We start from the raw sequence: 23,907 nt of genomic DNA, 5'->3' as shown, positions 1-23,907 counted from the left end.
CCATCAAAGAATATTATATATATATATTTGTAAGTAAAGAAGTGATGTTGCTGGCCATAAAAAGTAAACTAGGTGGTGCAATATCTGGAAAGAAGTAGGATTTATATAAAAAGTTAAATAAATGATATTCAGACAGCTTATTACTTAATGCCCCTTTAAGACAGAACCAGCAGATGTTAAAGAAAGCTTAGAAAACTCCAGCATTTCAGACTGAAAGGTACAAGAAGGAGGAGTCATCACACGCGAAGCCGTGATTGGACAACACCTGTCCCGCACGCAGATGATTGGTTCACACCGGGTCTTACCCACAGCTGCTCAGACACAGACACAGCCGAGTATTCCTGAACGACCACCCCTTCCTCCTGAGGGGTTAAACACAGGGGAAGTTCTCGGTCAAGGGGAGAAAAAAAGGGGGGAGGAGGAGGAGGAGCATTATTGCTGTAATGAGTTTAAGGGTGAGGATTACCATGCAGGGTTTAAACAGGCAGTTTCCCCCCGCAGAATACTAATGTGAAGGAGATGAAGTGCAGGGAAAACAGCTCTTATACTTTGAATAGTAACTGCTGTTGTAGTTTCACATAAACACACTTTTAAAGCACTTTATTTCCATCAAATAAGCTTTAAAAGCGGCATTTACTTTTATTTGCAGCCTTCAAGAATAGGAATAAGCTTCCAGCTGAGAGTAAAACGTGCACAGACTTTTATTTTCCTCCAAAAAGTGCTAAAACAAGGGATAGTGAGCAACTACACATGTCAACAGTACTTACCTTACTTCAGTTTAAGTTCAAATTAATACTAAAGTTTCTGATAAATATGCTTTTGATTTGTATAACTCTTAGTGTAAAGTAAACCTGCCCATGGCCTGCAGATGGAAACCAGCTAATACCTAAATCTGGTTCAAATCCTCTCTTTTCTTTGTGAGATAATAGAGACGTGATAATAAAATAGCCTCGAGCTTACCCAAATCTAATCTTCTAAAAGAAAGGAGAATCTCCCCACCCTCCCAGACGGCTAATTCTACATAAGCAGACAGTCCCATATGCTTCCTGGTTTACAGCCTATAGGGACTGGATGCTGCTCTGATCTGGACCGCTGGGCTCACACAACAGATGGACCAAAGGAGGAAATGAAAGGAGCACTTAGCTAAAGGAGCATTGACAGGAGCTGCCATGGTAACCATGAAGGATGGGCGGTAAAATGTGGCTAAAGCGGTTCAACCAGCACTGATCACTTTTAACTTGACCTGTGGTTCAAAGCATTCTGGAGATTTGTACAATGGGAGTAGGATTAGCATGTTAGCTAACTGTAGCATTTTCATGTGATGCATTTTATACTGATTTTATGTTGCAATTTGCCTGTTAAATAAATAAATGATGCCAGAGGTTTAACTGTTTTAAGAGTAGCTAGAAAAGCACTATATAATAATACAATAACTGAATCCTGGGTCCCAAAATGTCAACACAAGTTCCAACACATTTCATTTTACCACACATTTTTTGGCCATCATTCCTACTGGATATTATAAAATATAAACATCTTCAGAGAGAGTTCTAGGATCTCTACCTCACACAGTTTCACAATTTAGAACAAGCACTCTAAGAATAAAAGAACGTGATTTGAGTAATCGATGATCAGACTGACCTTCTTCTCGCTCGTCTGCTCTGACTCCCATAGCTGAGCCTGTTGCTCGGTGGCTGCCACTTTAACCACTTCCTGCTTCTTGTTGATCCTGTTCCTCCAGTCATCCTCACCACTCTTCTTCAGCAGTGCCACTCTGACAAAAACAAAAACGTTCAGAAAGCTCTTTATTTTTCTCATACTCCAGCTCCTCTTTTCAACCTCTGTCTGAAACCAGAGCCCAGTCTGCTCTGATTGGTTAGCTGGCCGGCTCTGTTGTGATTGGTCAACCACTTAGAGATGTCCCACCCCTTAGCCTATCACGTACAATGTGTAGGAGCGCTAGCCAACAGAAGTGTGAGTGTTACAGAGTGATGTCAGTAGGTTCTGGAAGTGAACAAAGGAGTCCAATGGAGGCGTTTCTGGGGGAGTTTATGGAAGGGAAACCCCCTCTAGAGGAAACACAAGGTTTTTCATCTTTGCAGACCATTTACATGCATCAAAACCTATATAATCCACTACAGGAAAGGGAAAACTACATTAAGCGTAATAAGGCCTCTTTAATGCAGACTCAGCCTTCACAAACTCCAATCAGTGCTCAGACTAACTGAACCTTCTCTTATATTGTGTTTCAAAAGATTCAAAATATCGATGTGGGGCTGAAAATCTAATGGATTAGAGATTAAGGATATTTCCATTTCATGAAAAAGTGCTTCAATAAAAAGAAATCGACAAAAACAATATGTTAATTCTCTGAGCCGATATTCTGTCCAGCATCCAGCATGTATGCTAACAGGACAACCTTTGCTCAGCATTACCATCGGAGCGTATAGGGGACAGCTACTAATAAAAGGAACAATAACTGTTATGTATTTCCATTATTTCCCTAAACTAAGGAAATAATCATTCAAGAGTGAAAATGAGGTCAGACATTTTAAGGATTGTTAAAAAACCGGCCTCCAAAGTGAGCGCTGATAACGTGTGGCTGAGGGGTAAAAAGAAAGTGTGTCAACATCTCCGCTGCGTGAGTGTGGACAGGGCAGAAATTAGGGCATTAGGAGGAACCCTCGGAGGATTTGTCCTGCTGTCCACACAGCTGCATGGGCGCAGAAACACAGTGTGGCTAAAAATGGATCTCCCTCACCTCTAAAAGTGTAAGAAGGTGGATCAAACCTACATACTGCAAGTGCCTGATTCTGTCAGACGCTGCAAATTAATCATAGCTCAGTTTCTGATCTCGGCTCACATCTCAGGGTTTATCTTGTAACGTGCTGAGCTGTGACTGGTTGCTGGATCTGTGAATGGAATCAGGGTTAATTTGTGCCTGCAGCTTTGCTCAGCATGACGTTTTAAGAAGCACCTTATCCACAATCCTTTATTATAGACTGACCTTGATTTAGGAAACCCTGTCCTTCTTTGAAAATGTGCAGCTGACCGACAGTCAGGAGAGTATTGAGTTATACTCTTTACCATGATCACATGTTTTATGGAAATAATTATCTTGTTTGTTCCTCCTATTACGTCTCTTATATCAGCTGAACATTTGTGCATCATTTATTTTTCTCTTTGTCGTTTCATGGACTCCTAAAATGTACATTTACCAACAATTTATTAGAGCATCCTTTTTGTACCTCAAACAGCGCCTCTTTTTTTTATTACGAACGATGTTGCTGGCAATGAGTAAGGGTGATAAGATAAGATAAGAGGTACTTTATTCATCCCAAACTGGGAAATGTTTGCGTTGCAGCAGCATAAGACAAACAAGGCATTGCACATAATTAGAAATTAAAACAGTAGAATGAAAAATTATAAAAGTACATAAACATCTCAGAATAGAAATAGGAATGAACCAGCATTAGAATATATATAGTGGAGTGCACACATAGACGTTCTCCACAACACATGCTCAGTCCGTGAGACGATTAGCAAAATCCTATCATCAATCATTAGACTATATATACTTTGTTCCCCGCAAATTGGGATTTTTTTTGCATGTTAAAAGGGGCACAAGTTCACAAGTAATGTAGGTTTTAGTCTCTATTTATACTCCCTGTGTTTGTTTGGTCTGTATTTCTCATAAATACAAACAATAAAGCACACAGACTAATCCACTAAGACTAAAGTAGTGTCTGATTTAGATTATTTAATGTCAAATGTATATAGGTATTTAAACTCAGCTGGTTACCTTTCATAAAAAATTACCGACTGAATCTGTATATTTTTTGTTGGGTGTGTGGGGAGCGAGGAGGAACATGCAGCACAGAGACTGAGCCACTTTTAGAGAGGATAAGGTAAAAATAGCCTACAGTATTACATCATTATTATTCAGCTTCTTATCGACCGACTCATCCTGCTTCCTCTAAATACCCCTAGTCCCAGTACTGGTCTGCAAGCCAGTGAATGGGATGGTGAAAATTCTCAAATCTAGTCAAGATCCAGTAAGATAAATTACACTAAACTAAATTAGCGCTGTATTGCAAGGCAGAGTGGGAGAGAAGTGTGCTGTAATCCTGAAAGGCTGTTACATCTGTGTTCTTGGCAGATCTGGCATCTCCACAGTTGGTCTCACAATCTTTCCCCTGACCAGAACTGGATTTTTAACATCCATAATCCATCATGTCCACTCACCTCTCCTTGATGGACATCTGTTTGGCGGACATGCTGTCAGAAAGCAGCTCTCCGGACCCAGTGGGGGACAGCAGATCTCCGGAGTCGTCACTGTGCCGGATGAAGTCGTCGCTGTGGTCCAGAGGGAGGGACTGCGACTTGACCAGCGCCTGGGGGAAGGACTGGGGTTTGGGGGGTGTCTGTGGAGGCACCTGGGGTTTGGTGGCTGTCTGCGGGTACGGCTTGGGGAGAGGCTGGACGAATCCCGGAGGTTTGGGTTGCGTTTGCGGGGACTGTGTGAAGGTTTTGGGGAGCGTCGGCGGGGGCTGGGAGAACGGCTGCGGGGGGATGGTGACAGCAGGTTTGGGGGGTGTTGGAGGAGGCTGCTGTGCAAAGCTTTTAGGAAGCGTTGGAGGAGGCTGGGTTTGCTGCTGGCTGCTTGAAACGTGAGACACTGTCCTGGAGGACACTTTAGCGATCAGTGGCTTCAGCGGAGCGGGATGATCCGGCAAATCTGAAAGAAATGCAGCAAGGATATAATTTGAGAACTTCAAAAGTCAAAAATGATTAATGTATTACATAAACAACATAATGTTCCTTTCTCTCATCCATCACTCAGTACTTCAGTTGATGTCTCATGAGGGAACCAGGGTTTTCTGTTCATTCCACTATGCATTTAACAGCTCTGATGCCTCACAAAGTTATTTAAATTCAAACTCTTGTTAGCAAGCCTTTGGGAAATATTGGGTGGGTTTTGATACTGAGAGTGATACACTGAAGGCCAAACTTTGACATGCATGTTATCCAATGCTTACTCAAAAACAAAGTACTGAAAGTGGGTGTAAAATGGGTGTAAATGCCAGTAAAAATCTACTTTCCGCAGGGTGAAACTCACCTAGATAATGTTTCACACAACTATGTGTGACTTTTAGCTGTCAGCTAGCATAATTTATTCATTATTAATTATTATAAGCAGAATTAAAGTCCAGAAAGATGCAACAAAGATCCTGGAGTTGTTGTGGTTTATGGCCAGTGTCTTAATCTCTAAATAACAGTATTGCCATTAAAATTTGAAAGTCGAATGACAAAGTTATAATTGTTCGATCACATGCATTTTACATTTTCTTTGGTTTACCATGACTCCTCTGCTTGCTTTATCTCATCCTGGCATGCATAGTCAAATTTTGGGGGCTTATAACACATTAGGAGCTAAAACGATGTTCCCATACTGATGTCAGATATTGGCAATCATAGGAGATTTGTTACGCTTGCTTCACCAATAAAATGTATAGCTACTAGTTGTGATTGAAGGCTCATTTTTGGAAGTTAAACTGCTTTATTTTATTCTGGAATTATCCTCTTGTTGCATTTACAAAGTTTAAACTACTTACAGTTTAAACTACTTACAGTTTAAACTAGTTGCCTGTGCAGGATTTATTAATAACTATTCAGCAAGTCTATGAATCTATGTGCTAGATTGTGTTTAAAGTTTAAGTCTGATATTGCTTTGCACATAAAAGAGGTACTGATAAAGACTTCTCTTGTGTTTGGGTCAGTGTCAGGCATGTAGTGGTAAGTCCATACAACTCCCTCAGCCTCCTGATACTATAGTCATGAATGGACTGAACTTTAGAGAAGATCTATCCTTGCAGCACTAAATAAGAGTTCAGCCCTGCAGACAAGGCATCCATTGTGTCCTCCCTGTCCTCTACCTGGTTCATGCAAGTGCCGGCCAATTGTTGTGCACTCTCTCACTGAGTGCTTTCAATTTGTTTGCGTGCACACATGGGGAAAAAGAAAAGACCACCCCTGGACCCATTCTGCATCAGATCATAAATCCAGGTCAGGCCCATCATACTGTAGTCTGTGCAGGGCTAACCCACAGGCGTAGCATGGTGCACATCGGGGACCACAGCCCCTTTTACAGGCCATGACAGTGAGCACACACAGGTTGATTTAAACAACCTCTGGCGTCAGGAAAATAGGGGGGCTTCCTCTTTCTAGACAAAGGCAGCCACGAGGCAAATGCATTGGACAAATATGCTAATGAGATGCAGCTTCAGACGTCTCGCTGTCAGCCAAATCAAACACCCCCAGCTGGGACAAGTGTGTGTGCAGCCGGCAGAAAGCTATGATGCGTGGGAGCATGCTGCATGAGACAATGAGGATAATGAGAACACCCCCGTCCCCTAGACACTGCTTCCTTTTCTTTTTTGTCACTCCCTTTTCTCTCGTTCCTTTCCTCCACACATCCCTGCTTTAGCTTTTCACATCCCTTTATCCTTCTTCCCCCCCTGTTTCCATCTCTTTTTCTTCCCATTTCCTACCTGAGATGCCTGGCTGGCTCCGACCGCCGCTCCTCTCCTGCTCCTGTCTGGAGGAGCCGTGAGCTGCCTCTCTCAGGTACCCTCCTCTTCCTCTTCCTCCCCCCTCCGCTCTCTCCCTGCTCTCCTGGGAGTGTCCGTCTGCGGCTCTCCGGCTGGACAGGGGCTCTGACTCTCCCCTCCACAAAGAGGAGTCTGAAGAGTGAGGCTGAGGATGCTGCTGCTTTCCCTTAATGCTGCCGTCTTCTCTGGCTCCTCCCTGCTGCCTCCCACTAACCTCCTCCTCCACCGCCTCCCTGTGACTGACAGAGGCTGTGGGAGCCAGAGGAGCCCCCACTCGCTGTCGGCTCTCAGGGAGGAGAGGGGAGGCGTTGAGCTCAGGCTCGGGGTGGCCGGGGTCCCCGCTCTGGGTCATGGAGAAATACCTCAACGCCCTCTCCTGGTGGCTGCCGGTGTTGCAGGCAGCCTGTTGTTGGGCAGGGATGTAAGGGACGGCGGTCGACTTCCCTGGACGGAGGTTGTCATCGTCGCCGCTGCCGGTTGCTGTGGCGACGGAGGCTTGGGAGGTGACAGCTGCCACGGAGCGGATCAGGGAGGCAGACAGAGGCTCCAGTTTTATCTCACCTCCGTTTTTCAGCTGCAGAAACAGCAGGAAACATGTCAGAGATGCATAGAATTACAAGGGAAGGGATTGATATAGAGAAGAGATTTTGTGTTACATGAGGATAGTTAGAGGTTTATTCAGGTGTGTGTGGAGGTTACAGAAGGTGGAATGTGGGGATGAATAGATTTGATGGATGAGAGGAAGGACAGCAGCAATCAAAAACAATTAGGAACACATTTTGAGTAGTTCAGGTTTCTCATGAAGCTGCAGCTGTACAGCAACTCTGTCATTCACAAAATGGCAGCAGGAAGCACAGAAACAAAAACTGAATCATAAAAAAACAAAAGACACAAAACATTTACCGTCTAGTTTCCTTAGCCTAAATGCTGTGTCATTCAAAAGCTATTTTAATATTCATCTCGCCTGAATCTGGTCTGCTTCTTTGTGTTAATATTTGATTGTTAACCAACTTTTCTTTTTATTTATATCATGGAAAAATTCCATTCTGAATATTTCCATAACTATGGGAATTGTGATTCTATGGGTCATGCTAACTTACATCAGGAGTAAAAATGTTGACATCTTTTGTTGACGCAAAACTCCAAACTGGAATTTTAGTTCCAAAATCACATAACTAAAACAATTGTACTAATATTGTGACAAAAAAATGACGCCACGTCCTTTACAGACGATCTTTAATAAATACAGTTCCTACAATTTGTTGTACTTTGTTTGACATCACAAGATCTATGCTGCTTTTATGTGATTCACATGAACTTTCCCTCACGTCAAGTCGACTCAAGATGCTCAAACTCTGCCTCAGATTACTGTCAACTATTCTGGATGCAACACAATGTCTATGTATTGACCCCTTACATGCTTATAACCCAGATAAGCATTGTAGTTTTTTTTAGCAGAAATTGCATTCAAATAATCCCATGCTTGCTCTGCAAAGAACAAGCATGTCAAAGACGCTTCATTATCCGAAAATGAGGAGCCACGGAAAACAAACACAGCAGCCTCAACAACCATTTCCAAACTTTAAAATAGCATTTAAAGGAGACCACGAGGCTCGGCTCAGCGACTGTCAGCAAGACAACATTCGATGCAACCAATCAGAAGCATCGTACAGGAATCGGAGGTCTTACATGTTCTCCGTGACTGGTCTTTAAGTCACCGTTACACGCCTCAGAGGTTACTGGAGGCTCAGCTTCCTGTGTGGACACCAGTGAGTGAATACTGAGACTTTGGTGCAGGTGAAGTCAGCCTAACACGAAGCATGTTTAGGAAGGATCGTCAATTCTTATCTTGTATTTTTGTCCCTTTGTGGACATCTTATCTGTGTTGGTACCACATTGGATGATGTGTTGGCAATGAAAATTAAAGGGTATCCCATCAACTATATACTGTATATATCATGGGTTAGGGCAAAATGAGAATATTTACATCCCTAGTGTACAGCATGATACAGTATGAGCTTTTACATGTGAACTGTAGAGGCCACTGTATTAAAAGTGAAAGCAGAACAAACCCTGAGACCTCAGTTCATTTGGTAATATCAGTGAACTATATCATTCATACATCCCGCCCTAAAGGACTCTGGTACTGTAACACACCCACTGCAGTGGACTGGAAGTGACCCGGCAATGAATCGGCCACTGCTTCGGGCCTTTTTACTGTTAGCACATCCAAATAATCTCAAGAAGCAGCGATGTTCATTTCAATATTTTGTCAGTGGGCTATTTCTTTATTTTAGTGTCCGCACCTCTAACATTTGGCCTTCTCTAAAATGTTTTTCTGACTTTTTTCGTCTCTTTAGAACTTCATTATATTCATTATTCATTCACGATTGAGTTTGTGAGCGCAGTTAGGATGGACGGGGGATAAGAGTGGGATGTAATACAAATAATACTTTACAAAACAGAATAAGACTTTTAGTTTAGAAGTGTGGGAGAAATATATTAGGAGCAGAAGTAAGACTGTCCTTGATTTTGATCATTTACTTAGTGTCCTTCAACATCTATGAATCAAATTCTAAAAATTGCAAAAACCAGATTGCATGTTATTTTTTGTACCTGATCCACCTCTCCCTGGGTGATGGGTTGAGTCTGAAACCGCGCATTGGCCCTGCGCTGGCGGGTGTCCCCTCGGGCCCCCTCTGGGCTCTTGCCTGTGTGCTGAGCGAGGCGATTGAAGAGGGCCATTTTCTCGGCCAAGGTGAGCGTGGACAGGTCCGGCTCATCGGAGAAAAACTCCTGAACATCAGCCTCCGCACCGGCACCGGCACCGGCACCGGTAGCTGGTTTCTGGTTCTCCTGGGGCTCCTGGGGCTCCGGACCCTGATCCTGGACCGCTGAACTGGGCTGGGCGGAGGCCTGGACGCTGGGGGGAGACAGGGGGGATGAGTCAGGTATAAATAACCATTTGGTTTCAAATGAAAGCTCATCCTAGGGACTGTGAAGTTTCTATGTTATATACAATCTCAACAATAAATGAAGTGAGGTTTATTTGTGTTCATTTAATCCTTTCCGAGCACAGAAAAAACACTTGCTTTAGTTAGTTATTTCTAAACTGCAACAGAGGATAAAGTGTCGGAATTGAACCAAGAGATTAGGTATGAGGTGATATATTTATGTCCACAATAAAACATCACATCTAGCTATTTTGACTTTGTACTTTTGGAGATCATATGACATGGATGAACAAATGGAAGATTACATTTTAAAATTAATAAATATTATATCTTAATTCATGCATACCATCTGAGTCCTGACGATGTCTTTGGGTCTCAAAAACAAAAATATTTCTCAGCTGAATATCAAATATTTAAACATCAGGGATACACATTACATATAGGTGTTGTTTTTGTTAGTATATATTTGTATGCTTATTTAATGCACAATTAAGTATATTTAATATTTCGATCGCATATTTTCCCCGTGCTGTACAGCACTAATGAAAATGCATGCAAATACCAGCTTGCTTGGGGACAACAGAGGCAGATTACTGGCACAGCAAGGAGACATAAGTAGATCAGCACACATATGCAAGATAATCATTTAATGCTCTCTCGTGTTTACAGGGAATATGGCGATCTCTCAGCAGTGAGCTAATTTAAATCGACGCTGGTAAACAAATCACAGGACATGTGAACCCGGACATTCAGAGTGCTTTAACCGGCTCAACCTCTGACCTTTATATGAGATATGTAACCTCTTTCTTCACCCACATTTGTGACCTGTGTGTTTCAAGGTTTCAAGGTTTTATTGGTCATATGCACAGCATATACAACGTATATGTTGGCAATGAAAATCTTATGTCCCATGCTCCTCCAACAACTCAACATACATGGTGCAAATAAGATAAATAAAATAGTGCAAAAACATGTGTCATGAACACTGCAGGGAGAGAATGCTTGGAAACTGGGCATGGAAAGTAGTAAATGAGTAATCATGTAAACACTGGCTTCTTTTCCCTATAAGGTGCACAGTGCTACGAAGCAGCACATGAAGGGGGCAGAAATAACAAGGTAAGAGGAGCTGGATGAAGCTCAGCTCTGCAGCCAGGAGAGGGAGACGGAGAGCAAAACTTCTCTGTGGCACATCCACATTGTTCAGAATAGGAAGAAATGGCAAATGAAATGCATGTGAGGACACAGGTGCTCTGGCTCTGGCACTTGATTTCAGTTGGTTAAAAGTTGTGGTAGAAAATATGGTGTGGAAGTAAAGCGAGTGTCAAGATAAATAGCTCTTATTCTTAGGAAGCAGCTTCCAGTTTCTATTAGGGCGGCAAACAACGTTTTAAGAGTAGGCTAAAGACCTTCCTTTTAAATGAAGCCTATAGTAGGGTTCTGGTTTCAGACAGAGGGTGGAAAGAGCTGCTGCAGCAACACCATTTTGAACATTAAAGCATGGAGACATGTCATAGTAGAGGAATACAAACATGTGAACCACAAATGAGCATAATAGGGCCCCTTTAAAAATGTAAAGCAGGGTTGGTTACAAGTTAGCTTATTATAACTCCTTTATTTTTATATGATATGTCTTTAAATGCATGGAATTTCTAAGGTAACACCATGTGTCCGCTTGGATTCATTATTCTAACAAGTCTCTTTCTGATTCTTTTATCTCTCATGTTTTTAGTAAACAAATAAATATATGGTCAATTCTATTTCTTTCAAATTCTATTGCATGCTCATTTCTAAACCCATAGAGGATTTACAATTTCAAAAACGGAGCTGATTTTCAGGCAATAGATTCATTCATTCGGTGCAGTATGACACAACCACACATATTCTCCAACACATGTAGATGTTTTTAGCGAGCCGCACTTGCACATTATACAGAGACAGAGCACATCGTACCTGATGCTGGTCACACTGGTGCAGACTGCAGTGGGGCTGGGGACGCGGGCGGCATTAGCGTGGGTCAGAGGTTGTGACGATGTGGCGGGATCACTTGAAAGTGGAGAAAAGGGAAGTGATGGTGAAAAGGGATGAAATACAGATGGTGCAAGGCAAAGAAAATAGTGGAGGGCAAGAAAAGTAAAATACAGAGCGGTAGTGTACTTTTCTACAGCGAAATCAGAAATGTACCTTGAAGCATTGACCACTTCCTTGTTGGTGACGGGTTGTGTGTGCGACCGATCCTGAACCCTCCTCAGGCGGCGCTCCACAGCAGCGTTTCGGGAGCGCGGTTTGGGAACATCTGATGTCCTTTCCAGCTCCTGGGGAATAAAAAATGAAAAAACAATGTGCTTATAAAGCTTGAGTCCATACGAGTTTGTTTTACTTGAAGAAACTTATTATAGCACCTTAAATTACACAAACTTAATTGTCCGCTGTATATCTGAACAAAGGTCCAGGTTTTGCTTTTCAGATTGTAATTTTAAAACACTGCTCATTCCAAAAAAAGAGTGTATCAATGATCTGTCATCAAAGTAGAAAGCATACCCTGAAGAGAGACCTCTTGGCCGCCACACTCATCTTGGCTCTGTCATCCAGTACTCCATCTAATGTAAAAAGAGATGGCATTAACTGTATTTACACCTCTTATACAATACAGTTAGCTAAATTATAAGGAATTAAATGTGCATACTGTTGATGCAGTAGACTGAATTTACCTTCTGCATCTTGTAGCTGGGAAGGGCTGAGACGAGACCTGCAGAAAACATGTGTCAAGCATCAGCATTTAGACTACTTTTTTTATGATGATCTCATTATCATGGTCTGAATTCCAACCTAGAACCATGCAATACAATTCACAGTATTAAACAAGTGAATCATGCAAAGAAAATGACTCTTAGAGCTCCTGAGGATCAGGACAGAGAGCCCCTCCTGTACCTATCTGACTCCAGCCGCTCTGCAGAGGTGATGGGCTGGGTCCTAAACCTCTCCGACATGCGACTGTCTCCTGGAGTGATGTAGCGTCGAGGTTTCCGAGCACCTCTTTCCCGATCTGCGACAATAGGCGGCTCTACCTCCACTGCTGACAAATCCACTTTAGTAGTCTCGCTTTTTTTTTTGCGATTTAGAAAGATTGACGACAACAAAAAGGAGAAGTACAAGTAAGAAAACTATTGTTGGTTCTGATGTTGTTTTTAGTAAATGAGCAGTTTACCAGGAACTGTATTCAGGTTAGAAGAACAGTGGTGCACACGCTGAGCACGACCTAAAAGCAACTGTGATGAGCCATCCACCATGTTAACATGCAGACAACTTCCAAACTTGCACGAGTAAGTTAGCTCAGAGACAAACTGCTGACGCGATAATGAAAATGGTAGATATCATGGCAACACACCTTGACACATTTCATGCCACAGAATGACATCAGCATCAGTAGTGTGTTCTCGAATCATTGGGATTATTTATTTGCATACGTTAGACTGTTATTCAGCAATGCAACACAGAGCTCATGCCATTGGACCTACAGCTCAGGTTTCCGGTTGGCGTTCTCCAGGTAGGAGTGTCGCAGCTGTGCTACCGACACCCTGGTGTCCAGGCCGCCCATCTCCCCGTTAGCCATCCCCGGTGGAGGGACGGCCCTCAAAGCTTCCCGACTGGCCGATGCCCTCTCCATGCGGTACGTGTTAGAATGCTGACTTATGCCGATATCTGACATGGAGCGGGTTCGTACTTTTGGTTTGGGCCCTCCACTCATCTCCATGATTCTATGTTTGGCTTGAGGCAACGATGAGCCCTTCTGGTCATAGATGGCTGAGTCGAACCTCTTGTTCCCTGAAAGATCTGGCTGCTGCTGCCTCTGAGGCCCAATGTGTGTGTCTAGTTTGGGCTCTTGTTGATTTCGGCGGGAGTCTTGCTGCTGATTTGGAGGCTCTTTTCTTTGGAGCTCAGAATCCTGTTGTCTTTGAGGGTCTTGTGGTTGTCTCAAACGATCATACTGATGCTGCATTTGAGGATCTTGGGGCTGTCTTGGGTGATCAAACTGATTCTGCATTTGAGGATCTTGTGGGTGTCTCACACGATCGTACTGATGTAGAACTTGAGGATCTTGTGGCTGTCTCAAGTGGTCGTACTGATGCGGCATTTGAGGATCAGGTTGTCTCCTTCTGGTTTCAAACTTTTGCTGCGTTGGGGTTTCTTGTTGTTGAATTTGAGCCTCAGGTTGTCTCTTTCTGGGTTCATACTGTGGTTGTGTTGGGGGTTCTTTCTGCTGAAGCTGGGGCTCTTGCTGTTGGACTTGAGCCACAGGTTGTCTCGGTCTGGGTTCATACTGTGGTTGCGTTGGTGGCTTGCTGATGAACTTGGGGCTCTTGAAGGTACACAGGCTCTGCGGACTGACGCAGCCTGGGCTGCTGGCTTGCAGAGGTGTGGGGAGGCTGGGTTTGAAACAATCTCTCCTGTTGGCCATCATGGCTAGAGAGATGCTCTCTTCCTCTCTCTCTGATCCTGTCGACATTTCTCTCCCTCCCCCTCTCCCTTGGTCTCTCATGATCCCAGTCGTCCTCGCCTCGACTCGTCCTCCTCCGTTCTGGGCTGTAGGTTTGCCAATCCATCTCTTCAAGCGGGCCCCTTGGAGTATCATCCACACTCTTTTCCCTTCGGCGAATCTCAGATGGCAACACGGCTTTCCTGCTCTTCAGCAGACCCTCTGTGTGGGCCTCTTCCTTCAGAGCCTGCCTGGCCTCCATTCTTGCCCCCCTATTGGCGGCATGGATCTGGTCGGCACTCACTCTTCTTCGTGGTAGTACCTCAGGGGGTCCAGGAAGTTTGGCGGTGGCCACTGGGGCAGGGATGGCCAAATAAGGCTGAGAGTCAACGGCAGGACCAGAGTGTTGGTAATCAGGGTAGGGTTGTTTGACCATGGGCAGGATGGTGGCCTGGGCTGGGCTGAGGATGGGGAACAGTCCTTTGCTGGGTGGGTTCTGATCGTTGTGGCGTGTACTGAGCAGTGTTCCCCTGAGTGTGGTGTCTGTTACCCTGGTGCCTGTCTGGACTCCAGTCAGGGGGCCTCTGGACTGTTTCATCCCTGGACAAGCGTTCCCTTACCCGGATTCTTTAGGAAAGGAATGGATAGGGTACACTGAGATTCCAGTTCAATTAAAGACCTTTGACACTCTTCTGAACTCAAACAAAGGGGACTAAAAAGCACATAGCAAGCTTTCTTTTTCTCAATGGGATACAAAGGATGGTTAATAATAAAATGAGTTAGCCAAAGTAGTAGTATCTTACTTAGTGTCTAACCCTAACCTTAACCCTAACAAACATTTCATTGGACTATCATGGGACAACCTTGAGCTTTCTAAATCCTAGAGTAATATTGAAACAAGGTCAAGTAGCAGCATGCCCTGGGTTTTCAACTTGAGTCTTGCTTCAGACAACTCCCTGGTGTCTCTGTGCCAAAAAGTAAGCCAAACTATTTTCATCTACAACCTTCTGAACCCTGGTAGCCAAAGGTTGCTCTAATCTCATTGGAGAGCACTAAACCAGACATAATTGATGGGCCTCTTCTTTATCTGACATGGCACAAAGGACTTACACTGTGCTCGTACACATGAGTTCACACTAATGCTACCTAGCATAAGCAGCTGATAAGGCCACAAAGGGGCTGATGGCAGCAATGTCCTCCTCTGAGACACATCAGCTGTTTTCCTTTCCAAGTTATTCTGGCAAACATTAGGAAGTCTTTGGAGTTCAGCAATGAAACCAATGCTTTACTAAAACTCTTTCTCAAAGTTTGTGTGGTTTGCTAGCCTGAATTCCACCTGTCCTTACAGCTCAAAGGCTGTCCATGGGCCTTCATCGTTCCTCAGGCTATCAGCAAACCAGATATGTCACGTATCTGGGCCACCGTCCAGTCCAGAAATACACGTAGAACCAAGGACTTTAACAGAGAACAATCCAGGAAAACTGAAATAAAATCAGAGTTTTCTGGCAATAATTTTTTCTCTAGAATATATTCAGCACTAAAAGATATCAGGTGATTAAAAAGTCTGATCTTATGCATCAACATTGACAAGGGGTAGGAGATTCAGGTGTAATTTCATAAGGGTTAATAGGTCAGATTGTGAGGAGGGGGGATTTGAACACCGTTGACAAGTGCTGAGTCAGTGGGTCTACGACTGACTGGGTCAGGGCATCAAGCTGACTAATGTTGTCACCTCATCAAATCTGTTTCACTCACACTGCTCATGAAACGCAGGCCACACAGTCACAGCTCATTTAAGAGCGATGGTTTTGTGCTGGTGGATAAATCGTTCTGGGTATGTTTAAAGAACATTATCCATTATCAGTTGAAAGTGGATCGCCCCAGTTTCCTGCAGGGTATTTTAAAGACCATTTTTTGATTAGATAGAGGTTGTTTCCATGTTTTAAGAGAACAAAAATAATGGTTTATAAGGCTAAATATTTAGTGAAATGAGAGGATTTCTAGTTGGATTCTAGAGATGGACTCTTTTAAGGCCGGAATTAAGTTGGTTGTTTTGAAATTGACGTAAAAAATGCACAAGATTATAACTTGAAAGCGAGTTATGATGGCAAACAAGTGAGTGATCTAGAAAAACTGATGAAAAATGTATGTATTGAGTGAATCTTTTCAGGAATAAATGTTAATTTGTAAGACTTAGCTAGGGCTGAAAGTAGTTTAGTCCGTTTTTCAAACCCACAGACTTAAAACACTTGGAAGACCATTACACAAGTTAATAGGGGGAAATATTACTGATTAAATAAAATAATACACAGTTAGAAGGTTTATGTAATGGGACGAGTTAGCTGCATGTCCACCCAGAACATGTTTTTGAAAAGCTGGCATATTATCCTATCAGTATTTTGACTTAGATTTCATAAAATGTTGTTTTTGAAGACCTACAGTATGAATATTGTGTAAAACAGATAACAGTATAATGTCATTATAGAATAAGTCAGCAACGAGTGAATACAGCCAGCTTAAGCACATGTCCCCGGTGGACTACAGGGGCTTTGTGAGGTCTTGATCCTGAGCACAGTACCTTGAAGGCCAGCTGAAGTCTGCCTGAGAGTCGCTCTCTGAGTCTGTGTAGAGAGACCAGTCGCTCTTTGACAGGGCGGCCAGGCTACAAGATGATGTGGTGACAGTGTCAAACCCAGAGGGGTACTTATGACCTTCATACATGTCAGAGAAACAGCAGCTGCAATAATCAGCTGAAGAGTAAATCAGGAATATTTGCATAATTGAGCGGTCAGATTATTCTTTAGTTCAGTCTAAAATGTGTCGATAAAGTTTGAATATTTTCCACCTTCATGAATCTGAATGCTATTATTTGTAATAAGGAAGTTGTTTTAATTTCATAGACAGTATTATGTTTGTTTCTGTTTCAATGCCATCAAGTCAAATTCTTTATTACTTGCTTCAATTGAAAAATATTACAATTCTCATTAAGTCTTAGCGACACACAATCATGATGTTTCTGACCGAGTATCTCAGAGTTGATGTAGCTACAATATTTTACGGTGGACCATTGCTTTTATAAATTTATAGATATAAGATAAGATAAGATTTTTGATAAATTACGTGGGTAAATGCCAACAATAGAGCATCTATAGTGGTCTGCTATGCGAATAAAGATGAATCACTTCGATGTTATGCTGCCTTTTAAACCAGGGAAAGACAATATGCCTGATTAAAATATCCAATATCTGAGTAGATCTCAAGTTTCATATCGTGATAGCGATGATTGTTGCCAAGCTCTAATTCTCATCCCTTTTCTGGTACATTTCTAATAGCAAGTGACATAAGCTCTTTGCTAATGAACCAAGCTGCTGTTAAATCAGGACGGAAATCGTATCCACTCCAAAAACCAACCCTGACATCTAGCCTGCAAGCTTTCCCTGATGAGCTCCCCAGAGCACCTTTCCGTGTGAAACTGGAGCAGGGTGAGCGTGACAGAGCTGGACTCTCAGTCTGCAAAGATCCTAAATACTGGCGCAGTGTTGAAGCAGCAGGCCGGTTAGCTCAGCAGCCAGTGCACCGATTCATGAATATCTCAATGTAGGACCTTATTAGCAGCCAGTGGATCAGTGTAAATATTGTCAGGAATACAAGGGTTCAAGATGTGTAAACCCCCCTAATGTTGTTTAAAAATACACTGCAGACACAACATTAGACGTTGAATGGTCAGATCACTCCACAGGAAGCAGATGGAGGACAATTTGCTATTTAAAAAGATGGCTTCGAAAGACTGAAGTATAACTAAAATAGAAGAAAAGTCTGAAACTTCTGGAATTACTTTTCATATTTTGAGCAAGAGTTACCCACAGTATCAACCCCATGTCTCAGAGTCTCTTCAGTCGTCAGTCTTGAATGTTATGACCGTTTTGTATGAACTCACCCCTGCCTGTTGAGGATGCTCTGGGCCTGCTGCTCTATGAATAAATCCCCAGGTGAGATGCCATAGCGGGTGGAGGGCAGGGAGGCCCGACGGGCGGTGCGAGGGGAGCTGGGCACCGCCGCGATGCTGTAATCCCGGCTAGAGGCGGGGCTTGGCTCCTGGTGGGCGGGGTCCTGGTGGTGGTGGGAGTGCTGCTCCTGGGTTCTTGTTAAAGGAGCGATCGAGCGCTCTTTAGCCCCGCCACGCCGGTAATTCTCCATGTTCATCGCCCTCTCCCGATCAGAAAACCTCCGCTGCCTTTCCTGTGTCTGGGGAGGGGCTTGGTTTGAGTAGGCGGGGCTGGATTTGGAAACAGGGGTGGGGTCGGGCTGAGTCCTCATGTAAACCCTGCCCACCCCAGAGCGGTATGGCACCCTGGGATCTCGTCCTTGTTCCTCAGCTTCCTGTCTGTCTCTTTCTCGTCTTGCAGCTGTTTGCCGGTCAGTGGTGTCCGTGTCACGGCGGGATCGGTGGCGAGGCGTGAAATCGATGTCGGGCTCCTGATCCAGGAGAATGCCATACCGCTCTGAAAGCTGGCGGCGGCGCTCGGCTTTGTAGCGAGCTATGCGTTCGGCCTTGGAGCTGAGGCTGGTGGGGTCAGCGGGTCCAGATGTGGGTGTAGAAGAGGTGGATAACGATACTGGGTCAACGTACACCAACATCGGCTCCGGGCGGCTGCTGCCAACTCCACCTTTGATCTGAGGGGATCTGTCCTGAGATGAAAGCTGCTTCTGGGGGGCCTCCAGCTCCTCTCGACTGTAGCGCCTCACTATGGTAAAGAGTGGAAATGCTCCATTACTCATTAACAACATTGCTTGACAACTAAGAATGTCCCGCAGGAGTTACTGAGGTTAAAATGTTTCTGTCTTCTAGAGTTTAACCACAAACACACAATTATGGTTGGACCACATATTTTTCTAAAAGTTCAAATATATCCGGCTAAATGATCAAAAATGCACGAGTGCAAAAAAGAAAACAAATTTGGATGCCTCGTATCAGTCAACAATTCAAGGTGATTGCTGTAATCAAACGGATGTATTGTTATTTTGAACTCATATAGTATATTTTAAGTCACACACAACCAAATATGCAATGTTACTGTGCTGTATAACGATGTTAACTTGCAACCTTCATCCAACATGTCATAAATGTGGCAATATTACAAAACACATCACAGATTTACATGTCAATTAGTGAATTCATTTCCTTCAAAATGCAACAACATGCAACAACCTCAGTGTGTCTTATTTTCACTAACACAAAAGCATTCATTCAACTTGCAGTCCAGCTAACCAAACATATAAACTGTTGGCCAATAAGATGCTCCCCAGGAGGAACCAGGCATAAAAGCAGCTAGGATTTTGTTCAAAACGTGAACTTAAATTCTTTAGAAAATCATCAAAAGTAAACATGACTGAACGCTTGTTAACATCCAACTGTTATGCTATTATTAGGAGTTGGTTTATGAACTTGGCCTATGATTTACAAATACTGAATGACAAACACGATTGTATGAGGAAGAACATTCCAGGATTGTCAATCACATGTTATTGCAGTGCATCGTGCCATGCTTACCCATCACACAAGGCTCACAGGGATCTGAGGCGCGGGTGTACCGCGGAGGATCCTCCTCCAGCATTCTGTTGGCTAACAAACCACCGGGCACCAGCGCAGGCGGGGCATCACTCTCTATCCCCTCCAGACGCCGGGCTATCCTGTCCTTCCTGTGACGAGATGCAAGGCAGAGGTCAACAGTTGTTTTTATGCAATTATTTAGATGTGAAAATGCAGCGTAGTGAGCCCTGAAAAATACCTGTTCATTCCCAAATCTTCCGTGCCAGGTCCCTCGAAGTACTTCTTCAACTCTGAAACTGAATATACGGAGAGAAAATATATATTTAGTGTCCTAAAACAATGAAAAGTATTACATTATTTGATTAATTCAATGCACACCCTTGGGGAGGACAAACAGAAGTTTGGCATCTGTATCGGAAATGCTCTTGACCAGGGCGGTCTTTTCCTCCAAGGAGAAGTCACTCTGAAAGCTGAATGAGAGGACAGAATCAAAAACATGCTATCAAGAAAATAAAAAAACATTTTATTCTTAAAAATAAAGTGCAATCTATTGTAGTTTAGTATGAGTTGAAAGAGGTGTATAATGCTGAATGGAGCCAAACTACATTTCTCTGCATATGTAAATGTGAGCCTAGGTTCCTCTAGCAGCTGTCCACACAACTTCAACGCCTTGTCCCAAAAGGTGATGTCAGGTAAAGGTAAATCTCAGAGTGAGAATCTTCCAACAGGATCCAGCTTAAGACCTGAGTCATTAAATCCTCAGAGTGGAAATTGAGGTCTTCTCCTAATGTAAATCAAGAGGTCACATAAGCCTGGATAAGGTAACTTGCCTTTCCTTCCTTTACAAAACCCTTTAAAGTATTCAATCTGTTGTTTAAACCGAGCTGTAAAGCTTGTAATTGATTATTTCTAGACGAATATAGAGAGATTGGCGTGTTAAATATGTATTTGTACTCATATCCAGGATTTATAAACAAGAGTGCAGAGTTTTTGATTGAATATTTTTGAAAATGATTGCGTAACTTTCTGCCGGACAGCTTAAGGAGCTAAATGCAAAAGGGGGCTCGGTGCTCCTGTAGGAGGTATTACGGCTTTAATGGCATGTGAACAAAAAAGTGCCTTAAGATAAGCTGTTACCGGCATATGCAGCGTCTAATGCTTACTGCGCGTGATAAGCTACAGCACTCAACTGTGGCAAATCTATATCCTTACATATCCCTTAGTTGATGACCCAAGCAAAAACTAAATGCTATAAAGACAATACCTCCTCGAGTAATTGACCCATGTCTGCGTGGTGATTGGAAACAGAAGACTCACCTCAAGGTCTCTGTTGGCAAAGAGGCTGAGCTGCAAAGCTTGCTTCGAGCAGTGGATCCTAATTCTAAAAAACACAAATAAAACCCAGTCAAGATCTGTGTTGACAAAGGGAGTATTGAAACATGTTATCCTGGTCCAAATGAACTGTGAGTACGGTAGATAAACAAGGCTCATCTTATGTTCTTCAATGACATAACGGCTCATATGACACCTTTTTCAAGACAGATTCAGATGTGCAAATGGTTGGACACATTGAAGTTATCCAGAAAAAAACAAACAAGGGACGATTTTGCCACAAATAATGCAATGCCGATCCGTATGTCTCTGCTTTGGACAATAAAATATGCACACAATCCTGGCAGATCACTTCAATTCTACCACAAAAATGATCAAGATGTCATTATTGTTTCTAAGATAAGTCTTTTCCAATACTATTATAAACTCCAGTGCTTTGTTTGGCTACAGATAAGCCTTTAAACTTATGGATGTATTATACAAATTGGCTAGAAAAATGTATCCTGGCTGGTTGTGTTTGTCTGATTCAAAGTTCCTTTGATCTGCATAACTGTTCAGACACCAACTAATGGTTCGACAAAACAATACTGCATGTGTTTGTCAAGCTTAAACACACCTCAGCCCATTTACAAATGAGTGACACCACATATGGAAGCTTCTTCAGAAAATCTTATTCAACGCTTCAAAAAGTACAGTCCCTAGAAAATCTAGTAACCAATAATCAAAATGTCAATCATAGTCAAGTTTTAATAGCAATTTGTTCGTGAATATAGATCATGACTATCAGTAATGCACTACAGCTTCAGTATTCAGGAGGCATATGTGGTTTGATTGGATATATTCAACTTTTTTCAACCCAAATCAGAGACCAGGTGACAAGGTTTTAAGCTCTCATCCAAGAGAAGCTACAAAAATGCTACACAACGCCGTAAAATGTAACAAAAGCAGGGCAAGCAGACCAAGCCCCTAAATGAGAGTGAATCTAGGGTTGGTTTTCCCCATTTTGAGCATGGAAAGAGGGGCTAAATGTGAATGTTGTGGTTACTAACCCTAACCCTAACCCTAACCGTAAATCCTGCTCATAATGCCTTTAACGATAAATGGTTTAAGGTAAGTAAGAGAAGTCAAACTTCTTCAAGACTAAACCCCACCAACGTGCTGATTTGACAGGACATTTCCAGCCTCACTTTTCCAGAAAGGTTCCTCCGAAAGTTCACATCCAGTTCCCAGCTGACAGTTGACCCTTTTGCTCTCACGTCACAGCAACAGCAACCCGTTGTAAAGTTGTATCCCAGTATAGGAGACGGATCACGTTACTGCTCCAGACGCCTCCTGAACACCTCCGGCCTATTTTGGCCCCAAAAGACTGTGTGTCTATACATCAGGGGATGTTTGGCAGGATAGAAAGTATGGGTGCTAGAAGTCCTGATGCTTACTTTGATGTCAAGTTCAAGAGCTTCCAAGTGTTTCGAGTAGCTACCAGTGAAATCCAAGGACTCAAAAGTGACATGTCTGGATGTAAGGGATGATATTTCAGGTCAGAAATCTGGGTTGGATGGGCTCAAACATGATTTTATCTGAACCCCAATGATTCATAGCCCGTGGGAACCTTGTTTACACCTATCTGTCTGTTCCTCTGCCTGGAAAGCCCCCTCGCCGGTGCAGCTTTCCTTAGAAACGCCTGCAGGTTGTCAACAAAACAAGCAGCACAAGACCCAAGTTTGACAGTGCCAGAGAGAAGCTTAGTGCTGCTGATGGTCCAAAAAGGAGCGTGGTGAGGAGAGGGATTTTCTATATATATATATTCAGAGGTACGAAATAAGACTTCCTAAGTGAACTGGGCCTTCGCTTGCACACAGTCCGATTGGAAAGGTTTCTGGTGGGATATCAGAGGGTAGGAAACAGAACATGTAAAGGGTATGCAGCAACAAAAGTGTACTAAATTTGACCTTTCATTGCCAAGTCACACACTTCATTCATTCGTAGCAGCCTGATGCTAACACTCACATAGATTTAAGCATGTGTTTTTTCCAAATTTGTGAAATGCATTAGGCAGGGATGAGTAGCTCTTACACACGCCATGAATCTTTGCTTCCTCTGATCCAACCAGGCAAAAAGAAGAACAAACAAGGAGTCAACCAGGACAAACTTCACAGCCTCTAAACCCGAAACCCAGCGACAGCCACCAAATTCGGTCCTTTACCTCAGTAAGGAGCTAAATTGCATAAGTCCCCCGAGCAGTCTATAGGTGTACTAAGGGTATTCCAGTGGGTTAAGCAGGTCACCCTATAGCCAGACCTCCCCCTTTCAAAGGCCTTACCTTGGCCACATGGCTGCTCATGGTTCACATGGTAACTAGAGATCCATGGGTTTCGAAACATGTTTATGGAGGAGAACAGAAGGATGCTCCGCTGCTAGACTCCCCCTCCAATCACAGCGGAGGTGACGGCGTGAAGGCGACGGCTGCTACCGGCGAGCAGGGATGGAGATAGTGACCCGACCACACACACACCGAAGAGCACCGAGCGACAGGCAGAGCAAACTGGCCCGGATACACGGCAAACCTACAGCCTGCACAGACTGGCTGTCATGTAGATTGTGTGTGTCAGTGTGCATGTGTGTGTGCGTGTGTGTGTGTGTGAGAGCTGAGAGAGAGAGACAGCGCAGCGGGGCGCTAAAGCAGCTCAGAGCCCTAATCAGATTACAGGCAGAAATTAGCCTTGATGGTAAAAACTCTGGAACAGGATTGGAGGAGGGTGCCAGCAGGGCCACAGGTGGTGGTGCGGGGTCCGGGGCTACTGGGAGTCAGATGGTATCCTGGGAGGAAAACTTCTAAAAACTAAAGCCAGGACTTGCATTAATATTGATGTCAATAAGTTGTCTGCTTTTAAATCCTCCAGATAATTTATTTATATATACATTTACTGGGAAGACAACCCATTCTTTTGTCTTAATCCCAGTTTGGCCAGTAAGAAAGATGCAATG

General features: G+C 43.4%; 2 protein-coding genes across 9 annotated transcripts in view; both read right to left on the bottom strand.

Moving 5' to 3' along the window:
• Positions 1–23,465, bottom strand: part of LOC134866289 (supervillin-like) — a 39,747-nt gene extending 16,282 nt beyond the window's left edge. For 4 of the 8 annotated variants that reach the window (XM_063886381.1, XM_063886376.1, XM_063886377.1 and 1 more), the window contains exons 1-17: positions 23,243–23,465; positions 20,908–20,971; positions 19,969–20,060; positions 19,829–19,886; positions 19,591–19,739; positions 17,977–18,784; positions 12,494–12,664; positions 12,274–12,311; positions 12,104–12,162; positions 11,747–11,877; positions 11,516–11,608; positions 9,228–9,534; positions 8,301–8,366; positions 6,552–7,185; positions 4,246–4,738; positions 1,642–1,774; positions 306–362 (exon numbers count right to left, since the gene is read on the bottom strand). In XM_063886381.1, the coding sequence (XP_063742451.1) occupies positions 306–362; positions 1,642–1,774; positions 4,246–4,738; positions 6,552–7,185; positions 8,301–8,366; positions 9,228–9,534; positions 11,516–11,608; positions 11,747–11,877; positions 12,104–12,162; positions 12,274–12,311; positions 12,494–12,664; positions 17,977–18,784; positions 19,591–19,739; positions 19,829–19,886; positions 19,969–20,060; positions 20,908–20,971; positions 23,243–23,303 (3,414 nt within the window). In that variant the 5' untranslated portion in view covers positions 23,304–23,465. Of the gene's footprint in view, positions 1–305; positions 363–1,641; positions 1,775–4,245; positions 4,739–6,551; positions 7,186–8,300; positions 8,367–9,227; positions 9,535–11,515; positions 11,609–11,746; positions 11,878–12,103; positions 12,163–12,273; positions 12,312–12,493; positions 12,665–17,976; positions 18,785–19,590; positions 19,740–19,828; positions 19,887–19,968; positions 20,061–20,907; positions 20,972–22,995; positions 23,098–23,242 lie in introns of those variants that run through there. The other 4 variants (XM_063886379.1, XM_063886383.1, XM_063886380.1 and 1 more) reach the window with 4 other exon arrangements.
• Positions 13,692–16,760, bottom strand: LOC134865941 (supervillin-like). Its single transcript, XM_063885794.1, is given in 3 exon segments — positions 13,692–14,461; positions 14,463–14,666; positions 16,618–16,760. Coding segments are annotated over 3 exon segments (930 nt in total). The 3' UTR covers positions 13,692–13,878.
• Positions 23,466–23,907: the final 442 nt, after the last annotated feature.

This window comes from Eleginops maclovinus, chromosome 6 (assembly GCF_036324505.1).
Source record: "Eleginops maclovinus isolate JMC-PN-2008 ecotype Puerto Natales chromosome 6, JC_Emac_rtc_rv5, whole genome shotgun sequence".
Classification (NCBI taxonomy): domain Eukaryota; kingdom Metazoa; phylum Chordata; class Actinopteri; order Perciformes; family Eleginopidae; genus Eleginops; species Eleginops maclovinus.
This window is presented reverse-complemented; position numbering and strand designations above follow the sequence as displayed.